Genomic DNA, 25,906 nt, shown 5'->3' with positions numbered 1-25,906 from the left:
ACAAATAGAAATGAAAGAACAAACAGACAAAACTGTGACGGACAAACACGGTATCAAGACACATAAATTAGACATGAAAAGACATACATAGAACTATACGAATTATACCGTACACTAACAAGACACTCCCTGCTACCTCTATTTGCAGACTATGCCTATTGATTACGATTGTCATGGCGGACATACACGTTCACGAACTAAACCGCAACCCAATTCCTTTAGGACAGGCCAGGATTAATAATAATTATGTCAGAATTTTGCACAAAATCGACATAAAAACCATAGAAACCACAATAGATTTTCTGAATGAAGCCGCTACGAAAAAGATTGTAAATAATAAACTATTAGGACCATTAATAAAAGCCAAACAATACAAACTAACTAGCACATATAAAAAACTAAAACACTCGGGAACAATAGATTCAAAAGATGGAATAGCCTATGCACTGCATGGAAATAAAGCCTGTCCACGTTAAATTTCGGACACCAAGATGATGCCAGTAAAACAAAAATTCACGTAATACAACAAAACCGATTGCTTATATCAGTAAAATATACCATTCCAGGATGGATTTTGCATAGTGACAAGAGGCCAAATCTGGCCAAAACAACGCTGGAGAGTCGTGGCTTCTTATGAATGATAGCAACCGCTTCTGGAGACATTCCTTCTCGTAGCTATCTTTGTTGATAGTTCCGGTAGAGACGAAAGATTTGGATTTTCGGCCACAACTGCAAATGGCCTGCCAAACCAAGTACTTTTTGGGGAATATAGACTGCTTCTTGGTCCGGAAACACTCGGCTACGGCATTCCTTCGCATTGCAGTATAAAAAGCGAGACCCGGAAGCTGTTTGAAGTCTTCGAGAACATAAGTTTCATCGTCCATTATGGTGCATGAACATTTTTACAAAAACTGGGTGTAGATCACCTTAGCACGGCTTTTTGCAGTGAAATTTTACTTATCATCACGATTGGGTACCTTTTTCACTTTGTACAGCTTCAGTCCATGCCTCTGCTTCACTTTTTGTACATATGATTTTGATTTCCCAACCTTTCGAGCTACATTTCTAACTGAAAGGTTGGGATGTTTCTCAATAATGGCAACCACCTTTCAGTCCATCTGTCGGAAGCATACTTTTGGATTTGTTCCGCTTCCAACCTTCCGATCCACAGTGCTGGTCAAACGATTTGCACACACTAAACACAGTACTCTTCGGCAGTTTTAGCTTTTTGACGAGATCGCGTACCGACAGTGTTGAATTTTGCTGCCGTTCGTGCAAAATGCGTTTGCGTACTTTTACTTGATTCGACGCTATTTTACCAAACTGAAGAAGAATGTAAACATGTTGGACATCGAAATAAAGAGGAGGGTTTCAGCTGTCATGTAAGTGGAATATTTCATCGATTAGTGAAATATTTCATAAACCACACTGAAAGAAAAATGTCCGAAATTTAACGTGGACAGGCTTTATATTTCAGGAAGCCCAGATGCAGACGATTCGAAGACAATTAAAAGCACTACAAATTCACTCATTCTACAAAATGATAAACAGATAATTTGAAAACAGAATAGTAAATTTAACTAAATCAGTACCATGTTTAGCGTCCAATAGCGTTATGATTAGGAGCGAATCGCTAGACGGATTCGATTCAGTAAACCTATTATTCAATATAGATGAATTAATAAATCAATTAGAAGCAATCGAAGAGGCTTCTAATTGATTGATTAATTCATCAATATTGCCTTAGCTAGATTCAGCATCCCAAGCATCGTCACATATGAAGAACTACAAGCAACACAAAAATTCATAATCAACAACGGTCTAAGATTGGATTCGCTCGACAACGTTTTGCGGGTGATTTTTTTACATTTGAACAATGCTACATTAAGGTACATGATTACTTTTACGCTGATGTATCGCTTGGTGTATAGTATGCAATCTAGATTCAGAAAAACTATGTATAAGCATCATCAAACAAACGAATGACGAATGATATGTAAATGTGATATTTGTAGTAAATAAATGAGTATTTTTTATATTATTAAATAAATTTTTCTCTACAAAGAATATTTTCGATGGTACAGATTTTTGGTACATCTTAATTTGGTACACTAACATCTAATATCATTTGAAAAGCAGCAAGAATTTTATGTTGGAATAACAGCAGAAGAAATTATCAGAACAATGGACAGCGAAAGGCAGATCATTTCAAGGGATATTTGTCGCAGTTTTTTCGTGGAGCTGATCAAACGAATGAGAAAAAGATTCGATTTTGATGATTCGACGCTCAAGTCTACGGTAATGTTAAATCCCAGAAACTTTTCCAATTTGACTAGCATTCACGTTGTGTTAGAAGCGTTTCCAGGATTCTACAATGGGAATGTACAAGAAGTGGATAATTAATTCTGTAGCCTAAAGATGAAATTACTGCGTAAGGAAATCGCAATTTCAGAAAAAGAGCATGTGAAGGGTAGGTGGACAAAAATTGGATGCCTAAAAAGAATTGATGGTTCGCTCGCGATTCGATGCCATGTTTGTAACGTTCTCACTAAGCCTTAAAAATATTCGATTGCGATCTCTCATATTTCCAGATCATTCTAGCTGGAAATGCTATCTTCTGGAAATTACAAAACATTTATTGTTTAATTTGCAAAGAATTATTCATCCCCTCGAACTTGCACGATATCTTAGAGCTGTAGAGTGAAAAATTGAATTATGTTTTCATATTGGAAAATCTGAATTATGTTTTCATATTGAAAATTAATGGTGAAAAGCCAGAGTGGTGTAAAAATCCCACATCTTGACATAAAACATTGTAAAAAAAACGTTTGGATGAAGAATAATCCTCCTGATAAAAGAACACACCTTCTTGGATGGCACTAACGTTCCCAGTGGAACTTTTGTATTCTCAACGTAGGTATGACTTGCGTCATTTTATTAGTGGTCCTTAGTTCAGATTTCTATGCCGAATAACACGCCTTGAATGTATTGTGGAGTGGCTAGCTCTAGAATACGCGTGACCACAGTGCAAGTCGGAAGAAATTTATTTAACGAAAAATTCCCCGGCTAGAACGGGAATCGAGCCCGAACCCCCGGCATAATAATGTGTGACGCTATCCACTCGGCCACGGAAGCACAAGGTATACCTGAAATGCAGAATTAGTTTACGGCATAGTCAATTTTCAGCAGAATTTACTTTGTCACTGTTACCCGTTAGCTTCGACAACAGGATAACGTAGAACGAGTTTGGGCTTCCGGGTTGGAGCACATTCTTTATTTAAATCGAAACGCAGATTAGTTTGCCTATATCGGTACACAAACTCGTACTTTAATGTGATAAGAGCACGAATTCCTTCCACCTCAACACGAGTTGAAAAATACTCGAAGTCATCAGCTTCGTCAGCACAAACGGCAACACCAGCTGAGTATCGCAATCAACATAAACCCCTGGCTTGTATATGACGCCTCGTAAGCAACCATTGTCAGCCATGCTTCGCAGAAAAGGTCCGGGTTGGCTGACTCGTTCTCCGGGCATCGAAAAACACGTTTCATTGTGGCACTTCACCGAAGGCGGCTGGCTGTGTCATCTGCATACGGCAGGGCGAACCAGACGGTGCGAAATCTCGAAACGACAGAACGGACGAACGAAAGGTACAGCATCAACAATGGCACAAAGTGCCCCCGAGCAAGGATGGGTAACTTAGCATTGCCATCAAAACAACGACGACATCTGACATCCGTGCGCAACAAAACCGTACGAGCCACTAAAGTGATCGTGTTTGTTGCCACGCTTCATATCCGGTGTTACAAAGAGTAAGATGAGATTTTGAAGCATTTTTCCTTCCGCAGGCGCTCCAACACGCTAGAATTGGTTTCAAAGAAAGAGTGACTGCTGAGGCGTCAACAACTACTGCGCGGGATCTGACAAAGGTGATATGTTGGTAGGAAACAGAGGAAAAAAAAAGAAACAAAAAATCAATGCTAACCAACTCCATCCACTTCTCCGTCAGCACGAGAGGCAGGAAAACCTTCTTACTTTGAAGTGGCTTGTCAACTATATTATTAGCGTAACTTTCATACTGATGACAGGGACATGCTATACTTTTCACCATTTTCGTCCTTCGCCCATGGACAAAATTTCAGTGCAAAAGTTTTCAGAAGCAAACTTTGTCCAATACGGTAAAACAGAAAAAAAGTCAAACAGAGTCGAAATGTACTGGTTGCCAAAAAGCCGACAGCCATAATGCGACATAAATTGACAATGTTGACAATGGGACTGCCGCAGGGTGGCTTCAGTCGTTATGCTCGGTAGTGCGTCCACAAGCTGATGTGTTCGTTAACATCCTGGATTTACAGACTAGAATATTGGTTTAATCATTCAAAAAAATCTGTGCCGGGGGGTAGGAATAGAAGTTTGATGTAGAACTGTGATTGATTGGCATAATGGGTTTGAAATCACCCTTATTTTTATTACGATTTAATGGAATCAAAGACGTAATGCTGCGTTAATATTTCCACCATCGGCCGAGATTAAAATTCTACACTACCTCATTCTCAGCTTAATACACAGGTTTTCTCTAGACAAAGTCAACGAGCGCATAGCGCTTATTAACATTTTTCATCCAATTCTCCGAGTCATGAAACATAAAGAAAAGGACATTCTACCCTCAGCCTTTTCTTGTCCGTGGATGCGTCGGAAGAATTTCCTGCTACATTGTTTAGGTTCCATGTGCTTTGGTTAGTATGCGATTCTATACAGCCTACCGGCACAAGGGGAGCCCAACAAGGACACGTGTACGAGATGAGTCGTTGGGTATCCCTAGCGTATATTTATATTTTTCACGCCAGCCCAGATTCCGGGGGCTATGTTCGGTGTCTGTTCATCGTTGCTTCCAAGTGGTATTGTAGTCGTAATTTGTCTTTGTCACTCGCGTCTATTACATCCCTCGGGGTGGGCTACGAGTCGTTGAGAGGGAATCGGTTTAACCTGATGATGTTGCCGCCGCCGTTAGGCTGGGATAACTGGTGCGCAGCCTGCGGTTTACTAATTTAATGTTGCTAATGTTGATTTATACACGTAATTTATTGAGTTTCAATTGCATTTGCACACTTTGTTTTGTCGAGATTCGTGAACTGAATCCAGTAGATGCTAATGTTCCTCAATTTGCCTCATACGAGGTGGCCCACACCAAGGGTTTTCTAAATTACGTTTCTCGGAGTCGAGCGTGAACGTTGATCTTTTTCGTGAATTTCGCAAAAAATATATAGCTATATCACAACAATATGATAGTCTAAGTCTCTTTTTATAATAAAATTTGAAGGAAAAAAAAGTGATGATAAAACACTCAAGCAACCCCATAAACAATACTCGTATCACAACGAGAACCTTTCTGCAGACGAAAATTTCTTTTTTGTTTTTATTTACAACTAGCTGATCCGGCAAACTTCGTCCCGCCCAAAATTAATTTTTCGTTATCACATTCTCGTTTTCTTACTAAGCGCACGCTTATGGGTCCAATCGCAGAATTGTTCATTGATTGATCTTCTAATCTACCCTTTAAAATTACCTTTTACTATAAAGTTCCTAGTACTTCTACCAAAACGTCATTTTAATATAAGATTATTTTCAGATTCTTTTCATTCTTTTCAATTCTCGTTCATGATTTTTCAAACACTTGCAAATAACAAGTTTCTTCGTTACATGAAAAAATAAAGACAGCCCTAAATCGGACAATTCCCTTCTCGAGTTTTGCTCTTATCAACACATTCGGCGATCCATTTTTATTTATATAGATAGAAGAAGCTATGGGAGTGAGTTTTATCACATTTAAATCCATTTCCACTTTCGAACAAAAATCAATTTCGTTAGCGCAAACATCAAATGGACTAACAACGCTTGTCAATATGTAATTGTAGAATATATGAGAATTGAATTTTTCGAATTTTCCCATTTTCCTTCAGCGTTTTCCGAAAATTATCAATTGTCATATTTGATTGGAATATGTGTATTGTTTTTATGGGACCCCCTCCCCATTTTTTTTATTTATTTATTTATTCATAATGAATGAATCAACAGGCCTGAACATAAGTGCCCTAATGATACTAATATTACAACATCTAATGTTTACTTAAAACTATACCTAACTGGAAAGAGCGGTCAAGTATGCCTTTTTCATGCTTGCACGAGATAAACTTAAATTAATAAATTAAGAAAGTCATAAAACAAGTAGCTACGGTTAAAAACACGAGACATACTCGATACGGGTTCGACTATTGCCGTCAACCGTCAATTGAATGCATGCGTCATGCGTTACTGAACGACAGTGTATCTTTTGAACGAAATAATCAATGCTCTACATACTCGGAAATATGTTAGCTGCGAAAGCATTTCAATTCAGTGTTCCATATCAGTGAAAATCAAACAAATAGTTTTCTATATTCCTAATTTCATTTTTTATTATTAAAAAGACTAAGAACCTTTTCAAACTTTCAGACAGTAAAATATGACTCATTAGTAAGCATCGAGTGGAGCTTTCACACCGGAAGTGTCTGGTTGCACCCCCTCGCTCTTTGCTATCTGTATATGATGTATGTCGAATCGTGAAGTATTCGTTAAAGTAGAGGTGTTTCTGCAACCCCAAAATCGTGTACCCGGAAGCGGTGCGTTCACGACTAGCTTGTGATCCTGATCATCAATAGAACATCCATTCAGACCGCGATTCTCCTTCCGTTCTATACTCAGAGTTCCGTAGTAACGTTTAATCAAACGACTCACCGTCGTCCCGATGAGAGACTTGAGAATTTTCCAGGTACAATACACTCTAAACTACTTCTAACCAAAATTTCAATATCCAATACCCAATAGGTAATTTTCTACAACGTTTTTTTCCGTGATGCAACTTGATGTGGGACACCCTTTACTCTTAAACGTCGTCTTGGCCTTCTGCTTGTTTGCTGTTCATGTGTTCATAGAAGTACTGTCTCGCGCCTTTCGATAACCTCGAGTTTGTACGTTAAGATGCTCCCTTCCCTGTTCCTGCACTTTTTGGCCCGTGGTTAAACAGTCTCTAAAGGATATTTCGAGGTTGATGAATCGGCTTTGATAGTCCGGAAACATTTTTGGGACGTTCCGCGGATGCTTTCGGAGAACATGCCCAAAGAAGCTGCGATGTCCAACCATAGAGCGACATCATACTCCATGAATAGAACAGTACAGTACCATCAGAGCATATACATCGGTGGAGCCACTTGTATTTCGTCGTTCTAGACCCAGGGTTGCGAAGGCTTTTACGGTCGTCATGCTAGCATGCTTGTTGAACCGGAGTTTGCTGTGAACCGTGACCTCAATATGTTGGGGAAACACGGTGTTTTGAGCCGCACTTGCTGCATTCACCGTGAATATGAGAGGAGACTTCCCTGTCAGCATACGGCCATGACCCCATCGATGAAGGTTATCAGATCTACTTAATGGCTACTCGTAATCCAGATAGAATCACGGAGAGTTAGGGATGAGAATTACTGTACAAGTTGCGAGTGTGTGCACCAATGACATCTTCGTTGTAGAATGGATCTTCTGTAGACTTATGTTAACAAAAATTAAAGTTTCGGTGACTTTCATTGTTTTCTGAAATAAATCTAGGTGTAATTTCATTTGAACTTGAGTTCAGCTAATAAACTGAAAAAATCCTTTATTTTTGTACCGTAGAACGCTCTTTTAGAATTGCTTGTTTCCAGTTTAAAATAAAACATACATTTGTTACATGTCAACAAGTATCTAATCATTGCTTATAATAGAATTTGGTTAAACGAGTTCAGAATTAGCTCAAATAGTTAGAAAGAAGAAACTACATTATTCCATTAAAAGTTTTGAGTTTTTACTTTTAATGAAATAATGCAGTTTTTGAAATACGCTAATTTCATGATATGGTGTTAACATGTGTCGAAGAATATTAAATTAAATTCTAGCATGTGATAGCTATTATTAATTCAGATAAAGATATACAATTCTTCTAAACATTGATATTTAATTTGATTTGGTTGTGCATTACCGCATAGAATGGGTCTATGAAGAAAAATAAAAGTGTAAATATTTTCTCCAAAACGGAGCAAGTATTGTCGATTTGAAATTGATTTTCTGGATACCTTATGTTTTAGTTTGTAGCTAGCTATAGGAATCGTGTTCAGCTTGATAGATTGAAAAGTAGATGAAAAAGATATCTTCACCATCAATACCCAATGCATAGACGATGATGCGTACCGAAAGTATGTTGTCCTCAAAAATCACATTTTTCCTCTCCTAACTAAAATGAAGCGATCGTCGCTGAGTGGCAAGGAGTAGTTTTGTGCCTCCACTACTCCCTCCCTCAGCTCACCTTGTTCCTCTCCGCAGCTGACAAGGTTACGCCAGAGAAGAATGCGGAAAGCGATTTTATATAGCTTCCACTTTATCCGGAAAACAATGATATTCACTCGCTGGCGGAATTCGCTCGCGAATGCGCCGACATGAGAAGACCGCCTGGCAGACAATGTACCCACCCCACTGCCCCCACACAATACAGTCAGCGAGAAGTTCTGAAAGCAACGTGGCTGTATCGCAACGTCTAAAAGCCCTATTTGAAAGGTATTTTTCCGCTTGAAATTTTAACGTTCTGCTTCCGGGCTCAGAAACAAAGTTTGAGTGTGTTTCTTCCTGAATGTTGGTTTGCGCGTTGATGGAGGCGGGAACGTGTGTTTGTGCGATTCAACATAGAAATGCTGCCGAGATTAGAACAGGGGGGCAAAGTTTTCCACTGCCAGCTTTCTCCCCAAATGGGACCGTGTGCTGAGGGGGAAGCGTTTTTTTTTATCCTGAACGGGGGATGATAAAATAACTTTTGAATACTTGTGATCACTCAGCAATAAAAAAGTGGCTTTGTTTCCGTATGTGAAAAAGCATGTTTTTTCGCTGCCAGGGAATGAATTGGCAGCAAGATGTTTCCCAGCGGGTCTCCGGACTCCATTAGCTTCTAGAGCATATATATCATGCCTGGTCCGACAAGTGTGTCAAGCAGTGCACATTTTTATTTCTGAATCAAAAAGCACATTACACAAGCAGTGCCAGATTGTGCATTCTTGTTGGGTTGAATGTCTTTGCCCTTGGTCCTGTACAGTGCAAAGCTAATGCTCACTCTATGTGAGGTTTGCATCGGATGGTTTCAGTCGTTGGTGGTTGGAGATATTTCAAAACTTTGTAATTGCTACACGTTTTTCAATATAAATTTCTGGGAGCAAACGGCACAAATATGCAGAGCATTTGAATAATCTCCAACGGAGCATAGCCCACAATGGAAGGAACAGAAAGAACATCAAATGAAGGTATGGTTGTGCTCGTACAGAAGTCCGCTTCAAATGCAAATGAGACGTTTATCAAATACTTGCCCTTTCATCGCGGCAGAAGAAAACGAGTAGAATCGTTACTTCAGTCAAGAAGGTTTCTTTTCATCCGCAATTGATTGAGGAATTTATATTACGGCGATTGTTGACTGTTGCGCACTTTTCACCGTCGGCTCAAGTCAACGTCTGATTCAAATGTTCAAATGGATTAGACGATTGCAGAGGGTAGATAATTTCCATCACATTTTTAACATGAGCCACAGTGAAAGTCCACAGGAATCGAGAAGAAAAAATAATTATTCATTCTCGTCACGGTAACCAAGAGCCCGTCCTGAATTTCGCCGAGCCTGCTGTATCGGTTCCGGAGGGCAGGTAAATTCATTGAAAGAATCCATCTCCCTAGCTCAAGTATTTCCGCCGTATCCTCCAGGAGAGACAATTAAGGGAAATGCTTCACCGTCAAAAAGGTGCGCCTGCCCACTTTTGACCCATTTCAAAAGCTGTTCACAGAACCTTAACCATTTGTCCGGCCGTTACGCTGGCTTGATAGCTTTATCTAATCCTAAATTGACGATATCCATGGCTACGGTCTGGTCATGGGAAATGTCTGCTTATCGATGTGAAGTCTTTGTCTTGGGTGGCTGCTGGAAGTGAGTGTGGGATTGTAGGAGAACTGACCGGAAAAACTCAAGTGTTGTTTGCCTAAGTTACATTTTGGCCCTAACCACGCAAAACAGCTTGCTCTCCATCAAAGCGTGAAAGAAAGCACTGGATGGAGCGTTTGGAAAAGTCCCCTTTTTGGAGGGGAAAACTTTTGAGACACTTAGACTCAGAAGTGGCTAGAGTAACGGAATGGTAGAGTGGGAGGAAGCCAAACTGTAATCAATCACGGACGAGTGGTTGAGCAGAAAAGTTTTCGGTAATACGGCAATTAAATCTGTTTCCGGAAGTGAGTAAATGAGAATCTGATTTGTAGTGATTGCCATCAATTATAGGTTTGCAATGATTTATTAGGGTTGTTGATGGTTCAGATTTTCAAATTATTTTTCATTTGGAATTGTAACACATACGAGGAGAACCTTCTTTGAAAATCTAATACCACGCACGTCTGGCAAATAGGTGAGTTTGTGCGACACCATCTATCACTTGGTTATTTACTCTGTCAGGAGATAATCTCCACGTTGCGTAACATTCATCACAAGGTAATTTGTGACTACCGAAGTTAGCACCAATTAGTTCAAATGTTCACGGATTTCAGTCATCGGACTAGTCAAACGAATTTATCCGATGTTAGTAGTTGTAGGACAAACATTCTCATGCTGAAAAGACGATTTACCGGTTATAAATAAATGTATCTGTAGACCTGAGTGGATACAAATTGTCCATTCCCGGATGGAATCAAGTTTCTCCGTTATCGACTGCGTATACTTACAGAACACATTCAGCTTTGTGGAGATCTCCTTCATCCCCCGTTTGACCAGTTCGTTGGTTGTCCGGCAGGTAAGCGTTTTGCCGTGGTCTTCCCTCGTGGGAGTGAAACTGAGGGATGACAGGGTGCTGTTGCCGTCCTCTGATGTCTGAAATACAAGTAAACAAGAAAACAATCAGTTCAAAGTGTCTCGCTTTGAGAGTTTTTTGTTTATAAACACTTTGCGTTGGGGAATATTATTTTTAAATGTCATATGGGGCCTCACTTCTCCAAGGTTAATCGTGCTGAGCTCAGTTAAAAAAACAACAGAATAAAAACACGCCTTCGAAGGGAACGCAGTAAAACGGAACCGAAAAGGTTCCGTTCGAGTAATTATAATTCTTCAAACGGATAAAGGAGTTATGGGGTTTAAATTGGATTGCTGAAATTGAAAAAAGGCAAACGAGAAGGTTTATTTGAGTTTTCCACTTTCCACATTTCGGTGCGCGCTGGGGAGACGCAGGGAAACCCTCCGGCCAGTGACCTTTCTCCTCCGTGCGCAGTTTATGGATGGGTTCATTAATTTTTAAAGGTAGAATTAATTGCACCATTTTAGCAGACCTAGCGAAGATCCTTTCTATCGAATGAATTCGTTTCGCTGAGTTAGGGACGGGGATTTGAATTGGGAAGAGTAATCTCGCAACTTTCACCGGCTGCATGTTGATTGCGAGTGGAAATGAAATATAGCACATCATTAGCCGAAAGAGATGCAATTAGCATTGTTTTTCTGCTTCGTCTTCAAACTCAGACAATTCGCAGCTCTTCGGAGATAAAATGATACAATTTGTCTTGGGTGTGAAATTCGCTTTGCTGGTATCCGGGTTTAGATGCAATGTATAAATTAAAATATGCCTAAATCTATATTATTTTTGTGGCTGATTATTGATCTTATGATTTAGAATGCACGACTAATTCCACACCGAATAATGATTTATTATGTTATAAAACCCCGCCGTAAACGATAATGCAGAGAATGTTATTGTCTGATTTTTTTAAAGAAGCATATTGACATTAGTAAAGAGCCCGTTCGTTTTTGGCAACGTGCCCAATAATTTCCTGCTGCGATGAAAAATAAAATTACACAAAAGAAACAAAAATATATCTTTGGGAGCTGGGATCGACACAGATATTGTGCAAGCAGTTAAGTACTCTCTCGTTCTCTTGACGTGGTCTGAATGGATAAATGTGCGGAGCTCAACATGTTAAAGCGTAAGTTTGTTCTTTGAAGAATATTTTTACAGCATCTCTTAATTATATCCCCTCCTTTTCCAAAAGAAAATATGTCACCCTTCTAATCTCGAGTCGGCCGCGGTCGGTTTCTAACTTTATTATCCCTAGAATTAAGGAAACATGTTGATATATACTAATAAAAATATAGTTAAGAGTTCGACTCCTTTAAACCTATGTAACTGAGCCTGTAAAAATAAATGACTTGAATAAAAAAAATCTCTTAATTGTTTTGACAATACATAAATATATCCAAATTTATATATTTTTCTGATTTTACAGAAAAATACCTCCCATTACACGTTTTTATCGATTGTGTATTGGATCAGAGTGTTTACTTGAACATTCCGAATGAAAATATGAAGCAAAGTGTCAACAAAATCGGATGGAATCGAGGATTCAAGTTTTGCCAAAACAATGACCCAGAGCTCAAGACATATAAAGTTCGCACATGGTTACATTACAATTGCTCAAAAGTTATTGATATTCCTCCACAATCTTCCGACATTAATCCCAGTAAAAAACTGAGGAAGTTATCTGTGTAGAAAATTTCGAATCCTTCTGAATATTCCAATAAACTCATAGTTGAGGCCAACGACAGCTAAATATAGTTGCAATGAACAAGAAGTACATGGTCTCATCAGAATACAATTAGGTTATAAAAAAACTTCTCGACCATATTTACAGCAATGTATCGTAACAAATCGTATTTCAACAAGATACAGGAGAACTTACAGGGAAGCTTCGATATAACGTACATTTTATCACGATATAACGTACACCTGTTGAACTTGAATTAGATATAGAATTTGGCTTTTTTAAATTTATATAACTGAGCCTGTACAAATAAACGATTTATAAAAAAAATAAAGTACACATTTTCAACAGACGAATTTAGGAGTCTTAGGAGTTGGTAGCACCATCTCAAATTGCAGTGAAACGTTGTGGGTGTAAATACATTGATCATTTGAGCAACTTTTCATACTTGAAATCTCCAGAAATTTTTGTTTTTACTTTTAGAGAAGGGCAATTTTTTTTCTCAATTTTATGCAACAATTTCTTATTCAAAAGCTATAATACTTACAAACTTTTGGTCAAAAAATAAAATGTAAGAAATTGTTTTGTTTTCAAATTTTTATTTAAATTACACTGAAAAAAAATTCAAAAAAAAATCTCAAAAAATTGCCAAAATAACAGTGCCCTTCTTCTAATGTATGGGAGGCCTGTTGGTGGTAGTATGGACTATTCATATAATTTTTCTTTAGAATTTATATAATATATGTTTTTTGAGAAAAGCGAAATTTAATTTCCAAAATGCTTTCTAATGTATTTTTTTAAATTTATTTGCTATTTTTCAATAAATGCTTGAATAATTTTCTATATTTTATTGTCTGACCAAATTTATATAGTTCTTATATTAAAAACTATAAGAACTATAAATTTTTTAAATAGTTTAAGGTTTTTTAACTTTTTTGGAAAAAAATATATTTAAAAATTTGAGACCTACAAAAGTTTAGCCAGAGAATGTAAAATAGGAAACAATTTAGTCTTTTACAAAAAAAATATATAAAAATTACACTGGAAAAAAATTTGAAACTCATTTTTCTAGAATGTGTTTTAATCTCGAACGAAAATTATATGGATAAACCACACAACTACCAAGAAGTCTCCTAAACACCGGAAGAAGGGCACTGTTACAGGGAAAAAGTTTTTTTTCACAAACAAGCTGTTGTTTTATCTATTAACCCTCACTTAACCGTATGAAGGGAAACATCAAGAGAAAAGTTGGCATCACCTTCTAGTTCGATTTTTTCATGATTATTTACTAGCTCTACTCAAGCAACATCACAATAAAGTAATATGAGCTATGTTTCTGAGTTCTTTATAATGCTTCGATAAAACGTACAATTCGATACAACGTACAATTTTTAAAGCGAAATGTAAGTTTTGCTCTATAACGTATCCTTGATATAACGTCACTCTATTTAACGTACAGTTTACCCTGATATAACGTACACAAAAAATCCTGCGTCGTAGAAAATCCGACTGCGTCCCACAGGCGGACCTGAAAACACCTAGGAATCCATCATAAGACGGTATCCTGGGAGATGCAGTCATTCAAGGAAACCCATACGACTCAGAGGCGACAGAAGTCCGAAGACAGCTGCCCTGGTGGAGACCAGGAAGGCGTTGAGTTCGTTTAAGCTATCGGCCGAATCTGCGATTCGATTCGCTACGCGCGACCTTTTGTACAGGGAGAACGATGTTGTTTTTGTACCAAAGACACGTCACCCATCGAATTCGCCGGAACATCACCCAGTTGAGAAGTTTTGTGCCATACTTCGTAAAACACCTAAGATGTTGGAGTACGAACTAGTAGAAATAGTGGAATAAAGAGTCAAAAGAAGTCGATCCCATCATCACTTTAATTCTTATGAGTGTTTGATTTGTGATTACTGGAAAGATATACTATTTTCAACTGTTTTTTGAATTGAGATCCATCATAAGATAAACGAGGTATACATGTCCTCTAGAGATTCAGGATGTGTACAATGTTCGATGGTTGTGAAAATATTGGTGTCACATCATAAAACTGTCCCTAGTATAGCCATGAATTCTGTCAATGAAATAACGTCTGCTATCTGCAGGGAAATCTGAAACGAAAAAAGTGGTAACACAGCTGTCGTGTAGTGTGATGTCCCTCCTTCACTCTCAACAAGTTTCGCGATCTCAGCAGTAGGGAAAAGCTGGGAAAGACGGACAGGGTAGGAAAGTCAGGGAAGACGGACACCCCTGTATAATTGATAAATTACATTTTTATTTTGAATTTTAATGATGTACAAACTTGCAACACAGTGTATCAATACCTTTGACATTTAGCTGGCTTTCTGTTCAAAAAAGTAATCTATAAAGAGCAGCTCGATGTGAATTTTCGTCTGCAGAACATAAAGTTCTCATTGTTTTCGAGTAATTTTACGGGGCATTTTTCGTTACGTGAATGTTTTACCATCACTTCTCTTCCAGTTTATCGAATCAGCGGTGAAGTTTTCACATTTTCACTCCAGAAATATTGATGAAAAAAAACTAATTCAGTTAGTGTCCATCTTTCCCACCCCAGATGTCCGTCTTTCCCACCAAATGCCCGTCTTTCCCGACTCGATCTTATTTTGTCAAAAATGCCGGACAAGTTCATTTTTCAAAGTTTCTGCCTCAAAGACAATTTTTTTATAAAAAGATTTCATTATAAAAAGAGACCTAGACTATCAATTTGTGGTGAGATAGCTATATATTTTTTGTGAAATTCACGAAAAAGATCAACTTTTACTTAGGGTGTCCGTCTTTACCACCCTTCCCCCTATTTGTTCGGTTTCCTAGTAATGATAAAGTTCGGCCTTTATAAGAAGCGAGTGGCAACTGTGGCATTATTTAACACTAGACTTACTGATGAAGGATTCGTGTTCCGTACACTACAATTGTACAATGAATCAACTGATATGGAAGCCAGACCCAGGCGTCAGAGGTGGGTACGTCTGCACGATGTCATCCATGCCATTCGTGAACAGTTCTCTTCGAAAGCAAAAGCGTCTAGTAGACGAAATGAAAATATTCAAGCACAGCAGAAGTCGCTAGCAGTAATCCTACCAGACTTTATATCCGCAAAAATTTGGAAACGAATTACGTTTTTTTTTGAAAAATTATCCATCATTAGCGACACATTTTCCTTATCGCTCTGACAAACAAATATTTTCATTTTTGAAGGTGAAAACCGAAAAATTCTTTATTAAATTGAGCATGTGTTTTAGGCAATGGACGAACATGCGAAATACTACAAAAAGTTCGGCCATAAAAGCAATTAAATCATAAAATTGTGCTAAAACTTTAGAATGAGGGGCGCCAGATACAACCAAACTGTCAGCTCTGTGACACCTTTCCTGAAAATTGGGTAGGTAGTGCCATTCCTGAGATCCATGGGGGTCGCTTCTTGCCACTATTTTTAAACATGTCAAAAAATTCCTTCAGTTTAGCCTCTGTATCTATCTTTTATTACATTTATGGACCACACCAACTGGTGGAAAAAATAGTAAACAAAATTTACTATACAGTACAGGTCGTCATAATAACTTTTTTTTGGGATTTTGGAACTTTAGGAAATTTACAGTTTAGCGGTTCGTTTCAGGACCATGCTCTCCTAAATATCGATTCCGTGAATAAACCACCTTTTATACAATTCTAAAAAGATTATATTTTATTTTTTTCATTCTTTCACTTAGCTATCTTATGTAAATAACAAAAGTCTCTCCAAATCCATGAACGTTCAAAAAAGTTCTACAAAGCGTAGTAATAATTCAGTAGTATTTAGAAGGCAACTTCGTCTAATTTCCCATAGTTATGCGAAGTTTATGGTTCATATTCAACCATGCACAGAAGAATCATAACTTGTAACATACCTGCGGTTAATGTTTCCAATGTTTACTTGTAACTCTCATACACTCGTTACATCCTGACATGGCCCAGGGCGTCCTTCCCAAGCAAAACATCCAGGTCAAAAATATCCCACCGCCCCGAAACCGGACCCGCGGGCACCGTCAAAGTTTTGTTTTCTGGCTGTTCGCGGCTAATGTAACAGGGCGAATTTATGACACGAAAGTACGTTGTTGCATTAGCATAAACAGCTATTAAATATTGCCCCATTATGGGAACGTAAAGTAGAAGTATATATACATATAATTTTGTTTTCTTCCTCGTACGCTACGTATGAGGACGTGACCTTCTCCATCGTGTAACGCCAAGGCCGGACATGAAACTTTGCGTCTCACACTCACCACTCGTAGTGGGCCATATCGGGTCAGGCCGGGATGAAAGGGGGAAATAAACATATATATCCGAGGAAAAGTGTAAATGAGGAGGAATTTTCTTGTTACTGAAGAGCTTGAGAGCTATCCAGTTGGGACATCAAAAAGATGTCTGTGTTAATATCTGTATCAATTTTCAATCTTTTTTTCCCTATCCCGTCTTTTATATACAACGGAATTTTTTTACGGTACGCCGAAAATAATCCAAGATTTCCCTCCGCTAACAAGATTACGTGCACAAAGGTTAACTCTCTCAAGTATATCACGAGACGGTCCTAATCGGGTGCACTTTACCCGGCTTATTCCAACGGGAAAGCATCTTTATTACGATTGTTTTCATTTCGTCAAGCAGACACGTTGGACTCGATGGAAAAGGCTTAATAACATTCACTACCTATCCATAGCCGTTGGTTTGTTTGGGTTGTCCGTGCGGCTTACGGCTTAGCCCTACAGGAACGGGGAAAAGCACGAATCGCTGATCAACTTCGAGGTCACCATCCGTTCGTGCTGTTGGAGAGCATAATTTAACGGATAGAAGCTGCCTGTGTAGCCGAAATGTGTGTATGTCCGCTGGTTGCCTTTTTCATAAACCTAATTTTATGTTATTTTTTGGCGTACGTTCGGTGGTATTATTTTCAATGCCTTCAGACTGTTGACGAATGAAAATCATTAAAAAAAAAGACCTCAATATAACGAACAATGAACAGAAATTTGTGCTTATTTACATAAATACTTGACATACCTTTGCGAATTATAAGTACATCCTCAAGTCAAAGTTCCCCTAATCTTTTCAATTTTCGTTAATCTGCTGTCAATCCATACGACACAATGTTCCATCGAAGAGAAGTTTTTCATCTCTCGCACCGATACTATTATTACCAATTTCCTTGTAGCAACAAATCGCCTCCATTACGGCATCGCACTTTCAACAAGACCAATAAAGCTCAATCACCGACAGAATTCCGTCGGAGGCATCGCTGGCAGCACTTAGTTTCCTCATATCAGTAACAATAATAATAATATTTTCGCTACCGCTGGAGCAAGGGTGACGCTAGATTAGTTCGGGCGAAAAGCGGACAACGAAAATTGTCTGCCATGAAAACATTTGCGCTTAGGAAAATCTACCAGGGGAAAGCCATCCCGAGCAGGAATCTTTCCTCCCGCATGTCTGGGTGAAAGCGATAGAACTCTTTCCCATTAGCACTTCGCTATCACTATCAATACACGCCAGCGAGATGATGTACCTTCGAATACTTTACTTTCTGGGTAAGAGGGAGGTTGATAGGGAAAAGATTTTACGAAAGGGTTCGATGGGGTGTATCTTTGCAAATGTGGAATCTCCTATGGTGGAGAGTTTTACGACAACACTCACTCGTTGGGTGTTATCGGAATGCTAATGGTTGTATGCCCTGCGGCAGATATTCACACGAATTGGTGGATTGATCGAACGTGGCACTAAATATAGCAATTCAAAACGATAAAAAAATTCAAAAATTGTAATTGTAAAACTTGAAAACAGATCTACAAAAAAACGTTCTCACAAACGTAATGGTTCAGAATCTCTTATGTAATCATAAAATAACGCATTCAGCAATTCGATTGAACCTCATGCAGGAAAAAGGAAAATCGAACATTGTAGCAATTCCACGCGACTCTCTTCGATTTTATTGAAACTTGGAGCATATGATAGAAGCTACATAAAATCAGTTTCACTATCGTATGACCAATTTAAATTACGATTGATCGAATAACATCTTAAATATACTGTTGAAAAATCTTACTCGAAAAAGTTTTGAAAAATCATCAATCAAAAACGAAAAAAAACGCCTCTCTGATTTTTGAATATGTTATGTAAAAAAACTCAGCTTTCAAGAGAAAATATGAAAAATAATAGCGCCTTTTATCTTTAATCATGTAAACTATGAAAAAAGAATCAGTAATTACGAAAGCAAAATCCATTTTTTCCAGCCGTTTTTTTTTCAAAGAATACTAACTCATTACACAATGGTCCAGGAAGCGCTTTTGAGTGGAAATTTGCATCCAGGGCTCGATAGTTATTCTCTAGACAAAAACTGTCTTCGACATAGTTGTTACATGTGATAGAGTGCTCATTTTTATGTTGTCAAAAATAGGGTGACCAACATTTTCGTTGAAATAAAAAAAAACTAACATTCTTATTTTTATAGATAGAGGTAAACATAGTTCGACAATGTTGTAGACCCAGTTATTTGAAGCAATTTTGTAGGACAAGTGTTTTTTCTCACACAAAAACAGGTTTACCAATAGTTCAAAATAATATACAAAAGTGATTAATACTAGGATCGGGCGATCTTGGATCGATATTTAGAAGATCGATCTTTTCCTCTCCGATTTCCGATATTTTGGATCGATTATTTGTACTCCCAAAACTGTCAGCGGAGTTCTGGATGGATATCAGTTGCTGAATTTCTATTAATAATTTTCAATTAAATTATTTAATTAAATAATTCCATTACGGTTAATTTCATGACGGAAATTAATTTTTTACTAGACAATCAAGTTTTTTGTGACCTCCATGCTGAAAATCTAAATAAAATGCGTTTTATGTTGGAATAGAAATGTGAGATATTTATTCCATGTATAAAGAAAAGACAACACTTATAGATAATAACCATGGATGCCAACCTTCCTGATTTTCTAGGATTTCCCAGACTTTTTGGCACGTTTCCCGATATCCTGACAAACATTCTATTTTCCCAGATTTTACAGAAATGATCCTGATTTATCCTGATTTTTGTATTTTCTTCATCAGAATAAAAATTGGGATCCCTGCCAAAATTTTCTTGGTTGGAAATGAGAGCTGTCATAATTCGCGTTGACGGCATTGAGTTTTTTTTACGAGTTCGAGGAGCGTCAAACATAATAATTGATTTCAGGCGGAATGAACACGCTTTCAAAATAAAAAAGAAACATGAATGAAAATTAATTTCTCCTTATCAAATTAGTTTTCTATGTAAATGAAAAACACTTTTTTTGCAGGTGGTGAAAAAATCTCATGCGAAAATTGTGTCTGAAGACAATTTTATATTATAATGAAGAGTTTTAGTAATCAGATTTTAGGAATGTCGGAAATGTATTGACAAATTTTTAAATAAGAACCGAGAATACATGTTTAAAGTAATGAAAAAACAAATTAATGCAAATGCAAAAATTTTCATTCAAATTTTAACATTTTAAAACAGACTTCATGCCTTTTGATTTGATAAATCAGATTTGGGATTTGGGAAACATTCGAAATGATCACGGATAGTCTACATAGAAAAGCTATCCGATTCGCACTTGTATAATGCTTACTTTTGATTTCTTTAATTATTTATCTGTCCCAAAGAAATTCACGTAATTGGAGGTGCATTCTTGACATTTATAAAAGCTTGAAGTTGGCGTGAAATAAAAATCAGTTTTGGACGCCCGAAAGCACATAGTCACATAGTTTTGAATAAAAATAATTACTTTATGTTTTTTGAAGCTCTCTTGTCTTGTCTTGTCTATTACGAATTTACGTTATGAATCGTTCATTCTGAGAGTCGCGTATGATTTTATACTTCTGGCGCGATTTGCGACTAAATGCTCCTCTGATTTACTCCAAACTTTGAAAAATCGGCTAGAAAAAACAGGAGAACGTATGAAACGTTCACAGATGTTTAGGGAATACACTAGCTAAAAATTTTCCTGTAAACATTAGAACTCTTACTGCGACATTTGCAGAATTACAGTGGATTTTGTGAAACACTATAAAAATTATATTTTTGGCACTTTTTTTCATCAAAGTAACACATTATCCATATGCAGAATTTATTGGAGTTTTCAAAACTGCCTGTCGATTTGCGGTGCGATGGTTGTTTATTGAATTATTGATCATCTAAGACGAAGGGGTAATTTTTCATTCAAACTGAAATATCTCTGTGTGGGAAGGTCCTAAAGGAACGTTCTTAGAACCAAATAAAAGCTGGTTGATAAGGTTGATTTGATTTACTGTTGACTTGGTTAGCGAAAAACTTTGTTAGTCCAGAATATTCTTGAAAAAACAAAAAAAAAATCGATTTTTCATTTCTTCTCGATATTGTTGCCCACTACACCAACACACTCCAAGATAAAAATATGTACGTAACACATTCTGATACCTGAAAGTTGTAGCTTAAAAATCATGGGCATCCCATCGATATGCATTGATTTTTCACGAAGTTACAGCATGTCAAAAATCACTTCAAATTTCCGACTTCGCACTCCGTTCCTCTAATTTTTTTGTCGAGTATATTATGATTTTCACTTCACAATGACAGAACATGCAGCTCAATATCGTCAACGCGAATTGAATAAGCATTTAGGATAGTATTGAGAAATCTTTTTTCTCTCCCTCCAGTATAATAAAAATATGATGACAGCTTTACATCCATTTGGCAGATTGTACAGAAGAACAATAGACATGATTAAAAAACCATATGAGATTATGTAAGATATGATATGTAGCGAACAGAATTAGCCAATGTGATAGACATTGTATCCTATAAGGGCAATGCTACAGTTCTTGTATTTTTGACAACACGAAAGATTATCATACGATCATACTTCAAGACTAAGAGGCATTGTCCTACTAGCTCGTTAGTTTAGAACCATCAGATTATTACAGATTCAGGTCCCTGCAAAGTTGTCTCAGTGGAAAAAAGCCTTCGACTTTATGGACAGCATAAAAAATACCTTCAACAGTTTTCGATGCGAAAGCAAACATGTTCTGGGAGGATGGTGAAAGATTGTAATACACAATTGTGCATATTAAACTGAATGAATATATGTCTGCCTTCAGAAATGATGATTTAGTTTTCTCAAAAATCGGCATGAACTTTCTGGACAACCCAATTTGAACTATCCTGATTTCTCTCTGATTCTTATTTTCATTCTACCTGATTTTTGAGAATTATAGTTGGCAATCCTGGCTATAACTGTAATAGCTATAATACACAGAACTAGCACAGAACTTCGCGATGTATACTCAGTGCAATGCGCGCATTGATTAAGAAAACAAATTGTGCCTTGTGTACATTGTAAGAAAGGAAACAAATTGCAACATCTTAGTACTTGCGAGAAAAAGAATGAGCCATGAATCAACTATCTTCAACTGCTTCTATAAATCCACGCAACCGACCTTTTCATACCATCAGCTGGAGAAAGTTTGTGTATGATTGAATCACACGGAAGCATTGTTAATTTCTTATGTATACGTATTCTAAATTAGAAATTTGGAAGAATTGATTTTTTTTTCTTCATATTCCTGTAGTTTAACTCTTTCAGGACCATGAGATGTCCAAGACTAAATATGCCAATACAACGCAATATTATAGTTATTGTGGGTGTAAAGTAATATGGCATCACCACAAAAACATAGCAGGGTGTATAGGTTTCCTATAATTTCATGCGATGTATTTTCCCCTATGAACCATAAAAATAAATAAACGAAGAGTAAGGTTTATTATATCGGTATTTTATTTATTGCTTTGTAATACAAAATATATATTAAAAATTATCAAAAAAGTAAAATGATTAGTTAGATATGGTATTCTACGAAACAATTTCGTTTACTTGTGAAGCATAAGTAGACATTGCACAAAACACATTTCTTATGTGGTCTTTGTTAAGTCAGACCGGATCATGTTTGACAGTCCTTTTTTGTTCGTTCAGAAACACATTTGCTGGCTTGAACATACGTTTTACGACATTCAGTAAAAAAAATATGGATTCAATAATAATTCAAAATTGATAACGGAATTTGTAGTAGGGAAAAATATTTACCTTGGGCGTGGAAGGGTTAAATAGTTAAGGAAGGATTTTTTCAAATTCTTATTATTAATGGAGTAAGAACGCCACTAACCATGTAAACCCAGGAAAAAAAATACACAGAAACTGTCCTAAAATTTATAGAAGTTGTTAAACATCAGCTCGTGCATAGTTTCTTTTCTGTTTTAACATATATCAACGACATGTATCCAAAATGTTGAATTTTAGATCCATCAGATTTTATATATAGAAGAAATAACTAATTGCTTTCCGAAGAAACTGCCACGCAAAGCTTTCGATGTGAAACAAAACCAACATCACCGACAGCCGGCGGTGAAACCCACAATTATTTCGTGCCGGAAGAACCACCCTCATACTGCCGAAAAACGCGCTCATTTGTTTGCTTGTGGCGGGCTCTTTTCTTAGATTTGGATCTGGACTATTTCATTAAGTACACCCACACCCGGGCAAAGGTTGTCATTCCGACAGACGTCATAACCGTTTCAAAGGCGCTTAAAGTATCACGCCTCTCTTGCCCGTCCCCTATGTTACGCCTTTGCCCGCCGAATCGGGGAAAGATGGCGTCTCTGCCTGGTTCCCTATCTCTGGCGGTGTCCTAATCCTCTTTGTGCGTCCCGCATTTTTGAGCCGTTTAATGAGGGGAAATCAATTAGTACGGTTACCAACAGCCTTGTGCGAACACGCAAGGCTCAACTGTATGTGTGCGTGTGTGTAACTGTGTATACACATCGAATTTCGAGCGTCATCATGGGAAATTGGAATGAATTTAACCCGAGCCCAAGAATGAAGGTGTTTATGAGCTTGAGGCGATAAAAGTTTATACCATTTTATTACACTGGCAGTGAGAAAATAGCACTACCAACCGCCAAGTAAAGGATTTCTCGCAGAATACTGACGTCGATTGTTTTCCTACGGGTTTTAGGGACGTTGTGTGTGTCCCCAAGAGTGTTATTAATTTCGGTCGATGACAGCACGGATGACACCGGGATCGTTAATGCTTACCGTTTGGTTTGTTGCCGTGAGCTGTTCGCCGTCTTTCCACCAGGTGATCTTGGCGGGGGGCCGGGATCCACTCGATTGGCACTGGATAACGTACCGACGATCGGAGGAGAGCGGTGTACTCCCGTTGATGATTTCAACCACCAGAGGTCGCACTATAATTTGAAAAAAAAAAAATTAATGAGGACATATCAGTTTTGCACGCTCAAGATCACGAGTTCAATTCTCACTCCCGACACTCTTCTAAAATGGAAGGAAAAGTGACGAACCAGCCAGAAGCGTTGAAAGTCACTATAATACAGAAAAAAAAAATCAGTTTTGCACGAAATTCATGAGATACTTACACCGCAGTTCGATCGTCACATTGGTGGTCACGTTTCGTTTGAAGAAATTGCTCGCCTGGCAGGTGTAGGCGTTGTGTTGGTGATCACGTGATAAATTTCTCACCACAAGCTTACTGCTGAGTGAGGAATCATGGGTATGCTCAACTAACGCGCTGGGCAGCACCTTGCCGTTGCTGGACCAGGTGATTTTTGGCGTTGGGATACCTGTTTAGGAATTCGGAACGAATTAGGAATGTTTCAAGAGGAATGAAATCATTATATGCAAAATATAGCATTATATGCAAAATAATATAGCATTATATGCAAATTAATATAGCATTATATGCAAAATAATCTTGGAAGGAATAATGTCACATAGAACTAATGATTTTTGGGTCGCCCTGTACTTAAGTATGTCAAAATATATAAGTTATTAATTTAGACTTCCGACGAGGGGTTTTAAAAAGGTTTAGAAAACGAACTACACGCAACTACAGTTTAACACAGAATGAATTTATTTGTACTCAAGATTAATAATGAAACCTATTGTTATATTGCTGACTCCTCTTCCGGAGTCCAACGTCCGAGTCGCCGGTGGCGTGGTATCCAGGTCAGCGCCTCGTGCCTCAAATATTTGGCGTATGCTTATTTTGCTGACGCCGGAGTTGGTGTGGCCCGGGTGAATAGCATAATGTTGTTTCCGCGGGAGATTGGATTGATGGCGTCGGTAACTTATATGAACACAAAAATCGCTCTCTGGGTAACCCTTCGACCGTAGTAGTTTCTTTAGAAATTTAGTTCATTCGACCTGATAACTTCGACAAACCATCAGTTAGGACGACTGTTCGCATATTCTTGGAGTGATGAACAATTTTTTTGTTTAACTTTAGCAATTGATTCGCATAGTTGTATTTTTTTAGGCAAAATGGTCAGTGGTGGGTAACGACTTACAATGTTCTGTTTACTAAAGCTAATAGAACTTATCACATGCTTGTCCGTTTCGTGGCTTTGATCCTGTAAAAATATGCCACTTTCATTCATTCATTCATTACTATCAACAGGCCTGAACATAAGTGCCCTAATGATACTAATACTACAACGCCTAATATCTACTTAGAACTTTACCTAACTGGAAAGAGCGGCCAAATATGCCTTTTTCAAGCTTGCACGAGATAAGTGAAAGTCAAAAAACAAGTAGCAACGGCTAAAAACACGAGACATACTCGATATGGGTTCGTTGTAACCGTAATTTGTACGAGAGTGAGGGAGGCGGAGAAAAGTATGAGAACGCAGGTTACGAAGACGTAGGTTACAATTGATCAACTGAAGAAGATCAGCACAGTCGATTTTCAAAGAAATCAGATCTGATATGAAAGTTGCCTTCGCTACATCCCTACGTAAGCTCAGCAAATCGAGTCTGATCAATTTACAACGATCCTCATAGCTTGGTAGATTCGAAGGATCCCTCCAGGGCAAGTTACGTAGGGTGAAACGGACGAATTTTCGCTGGATAGCCTCAATCCGCTGGACTCCATTTTAGTAGTAGGGAGACCATACTATGCACGCGTATTCAAGAGTAGAGCAGACTAGAGCACAATAGAGAGCTTTAATACAATGTGGGTCTTTGAACTGCTTGGTGACGCGAAAAATGAAGCCTAAGACCCTCGATGCCTTGGTGATGATGTACGAGATATGATCGCGGAATGTTAGCTCAAAATCTAGGACGATACCAAGGTCCTTGATAGTCATAATCTCCGTTCTCCGTTGAATTTTGACATCAGATAGGGTATAATTGTGCATAATTAGCTCCTTCTTCCTACCGAAGGTAACCGTCG

The 25,906-nt window shown here is 37.9% G+C and overlaps 1 protein-coding gene across 3 annotated transcripts in view; it reads right to left on the bottom strand.

The window, feature by feature from the left end:
* Window positions 1-25,906, bottom strand: part of LOC129774902 (hemicentin-1) — a 723,141-nt gene that overhangs the window by 309,225 nt on the left and 388,010 nt on the right. For all 3 annotated transcript variants that reach the window (XR_008742804.1, XM_055778958.1, XM_055778959.1), the window contains exons 7-9: window positions 24,093-24,296; window positions 23,752-23,903; window positions 10,805-10,949 (exon numbers count right to left, since the gene is read on the bottom strand). Coding sequence is in view for 2 of the 3 variants with exons in the window: in XM_055778958.1 (XP_055634933.1) it covers window positions 10,805-10,949; window positions 23,752-23,903; window positions 24,093-24,296 (501 nt within the window). In the remaining variant the exon portion in view is untranslated. The remainder of the gene's footprint in view (window positions 1-10,804; window positions 10,950-23,751; window positions 23,904-24,092; window positions 24,297-25,906) is intronic.

This window comes from Toxorhynchites rutilus, chromosome 3 (genome assembly GCF_029784135.1).
Source record: "Toxorhynchites rutilus septentrionalis strain SRP chromosome 3, ASM2978413v1, whole genome shotgun sequence".
NCBI lineage: Eukaryota > Metazoa > Arthropoda > Insecta > Diptera > Culicidae > Toxorhynchites > Toxorhynchites rutilus.
This window is presented reverse-complemented; position numbering and strand designations above follow the sequence as displayed.